The sequence below is a fragment of the Labeo rohita genome, chromosome 23 (genome assembly GCF_022985175.1).
Source record: "Labeo rohita strain BAU-BD-2019 chromosome 23, IGBB_LRoh.1.0, whole genome shotgun sequence".
NCBI lineage: Eukaryota > Metazoa > Chordata > Actinopteri > Cypriniformes > Cyprinidae > Labeo > Labeo rohita.
The window spans coordinates 7,632,383-7,643,326 of record NC_066891.1 but is presented as its reverse complement, the minus strand read 5'-3'; the positions used below and the strand labels follow the sequence as shown (position 1 = coordinate 7,643,326).

Below are 10,944 nucleotides of genomic sequence, written 5' to 3'. Positions count from 1 at the left end.
TAAAACTCCATTTTATGAGGGATATCCCAATTGTATTTATTTGAAACTCGTGGAAAATAGGACTTCGGTGCGTAAAAGCGACCCTCTAGACAGCACAAGAGCTGTATATTTGTCAATATTATTCCATTGGGTCCTTTCCAATTATATAGAATTAATAGTGAACCTGAGAAAGAATTATACAACGGTTTCTTTTTTTCTAATTGTTTTAATAAATAACATTGTGCAGTGAGGGATGCGCACAAGGCTAGCCACAGCACAGTAGCATTCTCTGGACAGAGATTGATTACACCAACAAATAGTGCCCTTTTCAGACCGTTAACACGCACACTCTGCTGCTTCGTAAGGCTACAAATAACTCAAAATAATTTACCTTAATCGGTTGCATCATAATATATTAGAAACACACCATCGTCATATATTTAGGCTCGAAGTAAAAAAGACAACATTAGTATTAAGCAACCTACTGCAAGCTCGAAGTGCATTGCTGTTCCAGAAGAACGCGCGCATTGATCTGCTGTGCAGTTTTTCTGGGGGTAAATGCAATCACGTGTTCCATAGGCGTCCAATCCCAGCTGGGGAAGCTTTCTGAAATAATTACCTGTCTTGATTGTTCTACGGTCAGATAAAAAAGTACACATACACTCCATATAATAATCGGATGCATGTAAAAGAGAAGGGAAACATCGCCATGTCGGCTACGGGTCCCATAAGTAATTATTATGTGGATTCCTTGATCAACCATGAGAGTGAGGATGTTCTGGCGAGTCGTTTCACAGCCACTGGTCCGATATCCTCCAGCTCACGCCCGACGCCCCTGGTACCGGAATGCGCGGATTACCCGTCCTGCAGCTTTGCCCCGAAACCACCAGTCTTTACTACCTCGTGGGCCCCTGTTCACTCCCAGTCGTCAGTGGTTTACCATCCATACACTCACCAACCTCACCTAGGCACAGACTCAAGGTACGTTCGCTCTTGGCTGGAGCCTATCCCCGGTACCGTGTCTTTTCCAGGATACGCAGGGAATAGCAGGCACTACGGGCTGAAGCCCGACACCTTCCAGGATCCTCGTGCTGGAGACTGTTTGGGCTCGAACGGACGCACTTACACGGATTATCTGTACTGCTCCGCCGTCGACATTCGAGAAAAGCAGCAGAACACACCATCGCCTGAGACGGAGAGTTTGTCTTCCGGGAAGCACAAAGACGACAAGGCTGAATTAGACCCAAGTAAGTTAGAGCTATTCTTGTTTACAACCGAGAATGGGATGCTTCCCAGTTTATTGCGTTCGCTTGGTGGTTGGCTGTTGTCCGTCGTAAAACCAAGTTCTATACCCTTTCATCCTCTGTGCTGTTCTCGGCCGACTCAAGTCTGCTTTGGGGCTATCCATTGATGACAAACGCCATAGGATTGGGTTGTAAAACGGGTTGTGAGCTATAAAAATGGTCTCCTAAAAAGCCAAGTCTGGCAAAGACGGTTGCATGTGATGTTTACAAATAGCCGTACCATTATCATTATCATTCATTTTAGCACGATATAGTTAGACTACTGTGCCTTATTTAATGTGGAATTTTATCAATTTAGCCTGCCGTTGGCTCAGTAACAATACAGGCGGTTGTAAAGCGAGGATACGTATTAACATTTCAAATTAAGTATTTATACCTACTTTTGGGTTTCATGTGTGATGCATTTTTTATTATAATATATAAATGCTAATAATACGTGTTTTGAATTATACTTGTCGTGGACTGTATTACAACATAACTACTGAAGTGTCAAATTAAAAACGTAAAACCGGGGCTGCTGTTTTGAACGATTCAATTAAATATAATTTACATATAAATGAAACAGCATTTACATCAAGAAACAGCACGTGGAATGTTCACAGTGCATTCACTGCATAGCAGAACTTTGAGCGTAGACTTGTGAAGGCTTGAGTCACAAGCCTTTGCTTTTTTATGGGCCTATAAAGCAAATAGGTACATTCACCAGTTTACAGCGCCATTTCTCTCTAAGAGTTTGCAAAGCTATTTGAAATCGACAGAGACGGGGGACCCCCTATGAAATTACCTGGTATTTACACGTATTAAGTCTAAACATTTAAAGGAAGACTAATCTAAAATGAGAAGTGTTGTTAGGTGCTACAGTTTAAATATATATATGTTGTTTTATACACATGGCTGTCATAAGCAAGAAAAAAAACTTGGATCTATAATCCGGTAATATGCGACAGTCATCTATTTTGGACAGCGTGTTTGTTTACAACAGCACCTAATCACACTTTTTATACATTGTTTTTCAGATAATCCTGTGGCAAACTGGATCCATGCGCGCTCAACCCGAAAGAAGCGTTGTCCGTACACCAAGTACCAAACACTCGAACTCGAAAAGGAATTTTTATTCAATATGTACCTCACAAGAGACCGGCGATATGAGGTAGCGAGGGTGCTGAACCTGACGGAGCGACAAGTCAAAATCTGGTTCCAGAACCGACGGATGAAGATGAAGAAAATGAACAAGGAAAAAAACGACAGTAAAGAACAATAGACCAAAAGTCATTCACCGGACACAGACTGAAGGAAAATCATCATTTAGTATCGTTATGAGTCTTAACATTTGCACTTTCGGCCCATAACAGGAACAGAAAAAACGAAAAGGCTATCCTATATGGATGTCCTTTAAAACGTGATGATATAAGTATGATTTAATGTAAGTGTAATTTTACCATCCTGACTTAAATCATATTAATATTATACGTAGTTTGGATTTACATAACATTTCTTTACTCACAAACACAAAAGTGGACTCTGCACAGAGGCTGCCCCGAAGTTTCAGAGAGAAAATACTTGAACTACTTTATTTTCAAATTCCTAATTTATGCTCTCTACGTGGTTGTTTCTTTTCTATGCTTCCATTTTTTGTAGGAGGTTTGAAAGCCGAGTATTTTATAAAGAATAACAATTCTGTAGTTTAAAAAATATACGTGTTTGCGTCGATGTGCTTAGTTTGTTTCTGATGTACCTGTTTGTGTATTTTACATTCTTTAAACATTCTGTAAATGAGTTTCATCATAGATTGTAGATATATCCAAATATATACAGCCATGTTAATATGACTTTTGTGTCTCTTTCCATTTATTTGGCCGTACAAGGAAGGCATGCCGTTTTTTAAGAACGAGTTGAATGTGTACTATCCAGTTATGGCATAGAGTTTGGCCTACACATACAATGTTCTCATGTGGAAAGTATCGAGGTTGGAGTAAGTGCACAATGGCAAGGCCACTGTAACGAGGTTGATGGTGTGACCGTCGAAATATCAGATTTGCACATCCCACAAAGATCAAATACCGAAACGCCTGTGGTAGGCCTTATACACTCCCGTGCGTTATTTGTCATATTTTGGTATTTAATTGCAAACCTGTATCCAAGCACTGAAACCCATTTTCCTAATTTTTAAATTTAATTTAATTTAATTTTAACATTTAAATACAAACATAAATAAATAATTATTATAGTTGTTGTTTGTAGTTGTAGTTGTAAAAATTATATGTGCATTAAAATGACCCAAAAAAAAACAAGCGTGTAAAATCTGTTTAAATCTGTGGTCAGACCCACAAAACAGAACAATGCTTTACAGAAATGTCAACAGTCTTGAGCAAATAAATACGATTAAAATAAATAAAAAACATTAACCACAACAACAATGACTTTTTTAATCAGACCGATGGCTCCATAAAGTGAAAGCGGTTTGAAGGCCATGTAGGATCAGCGCTGTTGGTGTTTGAACTTAAATGTAATTATTTTAAAGAGGCCTGTCCTTTTGAACTTTTTTTCTTTTTAATTTATGACTGAACTGTTCAAGTCACTACTCTTATCTTACGGTAACTGCAACATAGGTAAATTGCAAAATCCTCTGATGTTAAATATTTTGCACTTATTTATATACGAGTAGCAGCTGTGGTATAAATATAATTAAAGTTCATATGTTTAGCACTAGCCTTGCGCTGGGTTGAAATTGCCTTTTTGTGGGCCTTAACAATACGAACAGGATGCGGCTATTTCAAAGCCCGATCGACCACGTTTCCGCCCCAGAACAAAAATGCTAGTTTTACAACCCTGTTGGAGCTTGGTGTTGTTTGTCTCAGATGCAGACGAACAAAGCCAACCTGGCTAACTGGCTAGACGTCTGGGCTAAATTACTTTATGGTTTAATGGACGTTGGTGGTGGACCCTCTTAAAGAGTTCTGCAAAGCCATTTAGTCTTTTGGGCTAACTAGAGGCAAAAGCAATCCACCAACACCACAAAATGCATTCAGAAGTCGCTCCAAGTTTTTAAACGACACTAAACCGAAAAAGCTTAGTTTTCACTTAACACATGCTTGTAAAGCTAATTTACAGTGTCCTTACTGGTGCTATAAGCCTTTAAATCATGTATTCGGTACTGCTAAAAGTCTTATGTGTTTTCACAGTCCAACGTTTCCTATAAAGGTGCATTCAAATAGGCTTTCTGTCATTGTCCTAATTTATTTGGATTACTGTATGTTTTGCGGTACGAATTGTGTGGCCTTGGCCTCCAGTCAATGATCGTTTGTAAAAGTTACCCTCAAGCACACTAGATGGCGCTATTGATTCACAGTTAACGCATTTTGGGCCACTAAAGCCTGGGAGTGTGCTACAAGACGAGTGCTGAAAGAATGGCCTTCTCTGTTATTAATCACACTTTTGGCTTTGAAAAAACAAATGTCGACACGCTAAAGTAATAAACTTTACATTCACACCATCTTTATCATATTCTTAAAACAATTGTTTGTTTTATTGTTTTTAATGGGGTTTTTATGTTGTCTCGATTGTTCGTGCTATAATGCTTTTCACACTCCTCTGTATTTCTTTTGTTTTGTCAAAATCCGACGATGCTTTTAGAAAGCACACTGTCTGTTTTAATGCGACAGTGCTGACATAATTCACTGAAGGCGCTGGGAAACTGTAACATAATTTTAGTCTCATACGAGATCTTGTTTACAAATGTCGCATGGTATGCTTTCCACTTATTTACTTATTTTTAGATACCGTTTTTATTTTTAGTCCGTGCCACTTGTTTGACTACTAGCGTAAACGCTTTATAGATGACATTGATTTTATAATCAGGGCCTTTAAATTTCAGTGTAACTCCCTTATAGACAACAGTGTGATACAAAAACTCATGTTAAATTACTGTTATGAAAACAAATCTAATCGCACCAATAATAATATCGATTATTAAAATAATTTGTATTAACAACGTAAAAGGATTCGTTTTTTATTTAAAATTAAATACAAATATTTAACTATTTACTAAGCATATTTTCTTTTTTTTTTTCGTTGCAAAAAATAAAAAATAAATAAACAGGCCTAGGTACTCCATGGTAGCTGTGTTCTTGTAACTGAGACAATGACCCAGAATCTGCATCTTTATAGACTGTGAGATGTCTATAAATTTCCTGTGTGTGCCTTTCCCGTTTAACAGCGAAGTGTAAAAATTGTCAAGTAACGACACAAAACCACATGCTCATATTTTGGAAAGGACTTTAAATGAGCAAAGCTGAAATAAACAACACGCCATTAATGTGTCTAGTAAAATAACGAGGCATCTATTGCGCAATTTTATTGTGTCGGGGCGGCAGATTTACAACTTTTTAGTATGGTTTAGGAGGGCCAAGAGAGGCTTGCGTGTTCAGCTTTTCTCTGTGTGTGTTAGCAGTCTAACACAAATAATCAAGGTAGGCGTCACAATTAATTGTCACAAACTTTAATAATAGCAGCAGCGGCGGCGGTAGCCATAATAATAAATAATAATAATAATAATTAATAATATGCTTAAAATGTTACATATTTTCTATTGGCATTATTATTGTAATTTGTGTTTAGTTATCTGCTCTGCGGTGTCAATCGTAGCCGTTTCTTCGTAATGTTCGTACACTTGAATAATGTTGTCTCTGTGGGTTATGGCTCGATACGCAACCTTATAAACCCATCAGAATGGATGTGTAATGGTCAGAGCGTGCATAGTCTTTTAAAAGAAAATGATACCTAGTTATAACATAAATGAAATACCAGACAAATTGTTCCAACGTGACCGCAGGACTAAAATGACCAGTGCGACCGGTATGAAGCTGCCGTAACCTGCGAATGTGTTCTAAAGTAGATATTAAAAACTTAAATGATTACTTCGTTTAGTACGTGCAGCCGATGTTATTCAATGATGATTAAAAAAAAAAAACACACACACACACACACACAGACAACTGTGTTTCCCCCTTCAAGGTAGACGCCTGTGGACGCTCTGGAAAGATGAGGAGCCAAAGGGTGGGGTGTAGGGGACAAGGGGTGGGGGGGTGAGGGGTCTCATTGTAGTGGGGGTGGCTGGTGGGAGGCAAAAAAAAAAAAAGTACGAGCTTGTGACTGAGCCGTCGGAGCTAGCCAGCTTTAACCTTAACACACATCCACCGTGCACGCCATGATTTGAGGCTGCAAAAGGAAAAGGCTGGCGATAGGAAGAGAGAGAGAGACTAAGCGTGTGGAGCTGAAGTGGGAGCTGCCTCAGATTGTCCGAAGGGGCAGCATTTCTCCATCTAGTTCCGGTTGCTCTGTCTGCGTTGCATGCCATTTGGAACTGCAACAATAGGTTGCCACCATTTAGAGAGGGGAATTTATTTTTGTTTTTCAAACAGACTGACTCTTTTTAATGCTAGATAAACATGAGCTCTTATTTTGTTAACCCTCTTTTTTCCAAGTACAAAGGCGGCGAAACATTAGAGCCAACTTACTACGACTGCAGGTTTCCACAGAGCGTTGCCCGAAGCCACACGCTTGTATACGGACATGGAGCAGCTGCGCCGGGGTTTCAACACCCGTCGCATCACGTACAGGACTTTTTCCATCACGGAACCACAGGTATCTCCAACCCCGGCTATCAACAGAACCCTTGTGCATTGGCATGTCACGGAGACGCTACGAAATTTTATGGATATGAAGCTCTTCCGAGGCAACCGCTTTATGGTACCCAGCAAGAGGCCAGCTTAGCGCAATACCCAGACTGTAAATCGTCCAATAGCACTAACCCTGGAGAAGGACAAGGCCATTTAAGTCAGAACTCCTCTCCGAGCCTCATGTTCCCATGGATGCGGCCTCACGGTTAGAGCACTTACTATTTCACATTCTGTTCATTTACTGTGTCTGTGTGACTGCGTCAGTGAGTCAAGAGCCTTATTCTTGTGTAGCGTTTAGTGTTCATAAACAGAGATCAAAACACAGGTGGGCTATGCTTTTCAGGGTGCGAAACTGTACTTAATAATAGATATTGTAGCGTTTTGTATTTGTTTACCTCATTGGACCATCACTGGATATTTGTAAAAACGAATATAGTGATTTTGATAGGTGGCTAGATTGTGTAGACACAAAGCTGGATGGATGTTATACGAGCTCATATTATTTTCGCCATAGCTTGAAACGACCACTTGTTTTCATAAAATTTGTGATTACTAAAAGGAAAGTGGAGAGAGTTTTAACTGTAATGCGTAGTTGTAAAAGAGTAATGGAAAAGTTCGTGTCGGTTTGTTTGATTTCAATTGACATTGTTCGATTGTTTCCATTGGTCTGCGTTTCCCTCTTAAGGGAAAAACAAAAAGGAAAAAAAAAAAATAAAATAAAATAAATAAATAATAATAATAATAATAATAATAATCTTAAGGGTCAATAACCTGCCGAGCACATTATATTCTAAAATACAACTTTTTAACACCTACTAATGTCAAGTGTATTCGAGTTTTGAGATGTATTCGCCTACTTTAATTTTTACAAACTCGTAATGAACCTGAATGAGGACATAAATGTGTTCAATCTATTTATTTAGTTTGAGTGACGGATGCTATTAAAACCTGTGTGTTTGTCTGTCTGTCTGTCTATGTCAGTGTGTGTGTGTGTGCGCGTGTCTGTGTTTGTGTGTGTGTGTGTGTATGTGTGTGTGTGCGCGCGCGCTCGCTCGCTAGCACCAGGTTAAGTGTAATTCTGTGCGTTACTGACCTGAATTAAAGCTGATGTCTAACTCAAATATAGAAACAGCGTATTTATGGGTGAAATCAAATTATGTGACATAGATCTACTAATAGGAAATCCACTGTATAGAAGCGTATTAGTTATATCCCCTAGATAACTGCAGTGTCTGCCCACAACTGATATATTCTGAGGCAAATCGTAGCAGTGAGGATATTAGACTATAAGGCACACTCTGACGCAAAAAAATACTATTTTGTTGAGGTGTGTGTATGGGTGTGTTTGGAAAAAAAGAAAGAAAATTCGTATTTTAAACCATTCTAATTGTTTATTATTTTTTGTTTACACATATAAATAGATGTAGCTAGCAGCTTGCTATTAATGTTTCTTTCATGTTTTTGTAAATGCATCCCAGAATATGTAAATGGAAAGAGAACGAAGCAATGAAGACGTAATTGACAGATATTTTTGTTTCACTCCAAAGCTCCTGGGAGACGCAATGGAAGGCAGACATACAGCCGTTACCAGACTCTTGAGCTGGAGAAAGAGTTCCTCTTCAACCCATACCTCACACGCAAGCGCCGTATTGAAGTGTCCCACGCGCTGAGCTTAACCGAACGACAGGTGAAGATCTGGTTTCAGAATCGCCGAATGAAGTGGAAAAAAGAAAATAACAAAGACAAATTTCCGGGCCAGAGAGGAGAGGCTGAGGCAGAGGCCGAAGAAGAGGGCAACGAGGACGGTGAGGTGGAGGAAGGAGAAGATAAGGAAACGGAAGAGAAAGAGGAAAGCAAGGAGTGATTTTATGGTCTTTTTTATGGTTATATGGCAGATATTGAAGAGGTCTCGCGAATGGGCAATGAAAGAGAAGACGCGCCAATTTTATTACAAACAGTTGGGTCAAAAAGTGAGAAAATCCCCCACTATACAAAAGTACCCTAAAACCTGCCCAAAGAAAAAAGCGTTTTTTTTTTACCAACACACGAGGACTTTTACCATTAGCGAAAAGTGGATCTGTGTATTTGGCAAATTACTCAAAGAGACAGACTAACAGGAACACAATAACCCATCGTTTTACTTAAGGGGAAAAGTAAGCAGCATGAGAAGCATTTAACGGAGTTAAACATTTATTTCATACTTGATGAGGATGTTTGGGGGGAAAACTGACTAAGATGCAACCAATTGAAATACTGAACTAATTGCATCGGCTTGTACCTTTTAAAACGATTGGTCTTGTATATAAAATCAAGCCACAACATGCCGACATTACGAATCAAATTGACAGAAGAATAGATTATGTGTTCAATGCAACTCTAATTCTGCAATCCGAATATGGCAATATTGCATTAGTGCCATGAGTAAGGAGAAAGGGGATGGCAAGTGTAGAAAATGCATTCTGTATTACATACTTTATCGATTACTTAACTGTTCTTTATTGTTATTCTATGTGAGTGGGCGAGGTTACAGTTTGTATTTTTTCGATTATTTTATCGGACTCACTAGAGATTGCAATCGTTTGAAAATCTCGAAAGAAGCTACCTAATCATGGGAAATTTGCAATATACATTTCTACCTAGAGATTTCATAGACTCTTGTTTTGTAGTATATTAAACCTAAGTTATGTAATTTACCCTTTAAACACTTATGATTATCGAGCTCTTTGAAGTCTTTGGAAGACACGAATAGCTCGAAGCCAATCTTAAATATTTTAAAAGATTGTACCACGGCACTACCTAAAAACAAAGTTTTGCTAGCAAGAATGAATTGTTAATTTATTCTACATGCTGCTTTGTTGAAAATATTTAGACATTTCCCCCAACAACTTAAACTGCCTATAGAAAATGCACATTTATGTGTAGATGAACAAACACGCTAATTACTACCCTACCTTATCAGAGGAAAGAGTCATTTATCGTGCTGGTGTTATAGCGTAGATTTTGAATTGCACTGAGTATAACCTTCATGTACGTCTTGTAATATCTTGCTGTTATCAATATGCTCGTTTTACTTGTGTTCCTCGTGTGAATATAGACAAATTCGTGTGTGTCCACGCCATTGTTGTTGAAATCAACAGAAGAATAAACAAGATGGCTCATTCTCTCACGTCTCTTTTTTGTTGCTTTAATTCACTTGTTGACAAGACACTGGAGTTACAAAATACCCCAAAACTGCACATTTTTAGTTTAAATTCATAGTGAATACTATAAATGCAAGACTCAAAATCTTTTTATAGTATAGCCTATATTTCATGTCTGTGTAGTGTCTGAAATGACAACTGCGACCAACAATAATCAGGGGCATTATTATTTGTACGAATGTTTGTTCATACAACATTTCAAGCTTTGAAAGTTTGCCTCCACATCAAAAATCAATGCAACTATAAATAGTCAACTGCTGTCATTGGGTGTTTCAAGTCGACTTTTGAATTCCCGGTTTAATGAGAAATATTATCAGTTCAAGCAAAATGGCGTGATCGACTACGGTCTGACGAAATACATCATTTAAAGCAGTGCGAAATATCTTTCTTTCATCATGCAGTTTTTGTTGTATTGTCAGGTACTTGCTATACAGAATTGCAAGACAGAAAACTAATTTTCTCTCAACTATTTCAATTTCAGTTCAGTTCTTTATTTTATACAATTCCACCTCTCGTACCAAATACATTCGCGTAACAACGCATATTTAACCAATTTTTTTTTTTTTTTTTTTTTTTTTTTTTTTTACATCAGTACCAGTAACATCGGCACATTCCAAAATAGTAATAAAAAGTAAAAAAAATAAATTAATTTAAAATAATTTAAAAAAAGGTGTCAGAGGTTAATAATCTGTTTATGAGCACATTTTGGTTTCTGGTAAAAGGCATTACTCGAAGCAAAATAACAGCACTGGGAACATATAAGCGGACAGGTCGCAGGTCTCG

General features: G+C 38.1%; 3 protein-coding genes across 7 annotated transcripts in view; all 3 read left to right on the top strand.

Annotated features, from left to right (window-relative positions):
* hoxc10a (homeobox C10a) overlaps positions 1-10,944 on the top strand; it is a 59,881-nt gene that overhangs the window by 10,850 nt on the left and 38,087 nt on the right. The gene's annotated exons all lie outside the window — the stretch shown is intronic.
* hoxc9a (homeobox C9a) lies at positions 406-3,316 on the top strand. Its single transcript, XM_051095921.1, has 2 exons — positions 406-1,226; positions 2,300-3,316. The coding sequence occupies exons 1-2, from the start codon at positions 659-661 to the stop codon at positions 2,542-2,544; spliced, it is 813 nt and encodes a 270-aa protein (XP_050951878.1). The 5' UTR covers positions 406-658; the 3' UTR covers positions 2,545-3,316.
* hoxc8a (homeobox C8a) lies at positions 6,421-9,707 on the top strand. The gene is made up of 2 exons (XM_051095922.1): positions 6,421-7,166; positions 8,509-9,707. Exons 1-2 carry the CDS (start codon positions 6,731-6,733, stop codon positions 8,823-8,825), a joined length of 753 nt encoding a protein of 250 aa, XP_050951879.1. The 5' UTR covers positions 6,421-6,730; the 3' UTR covers positions 8,826-9,707.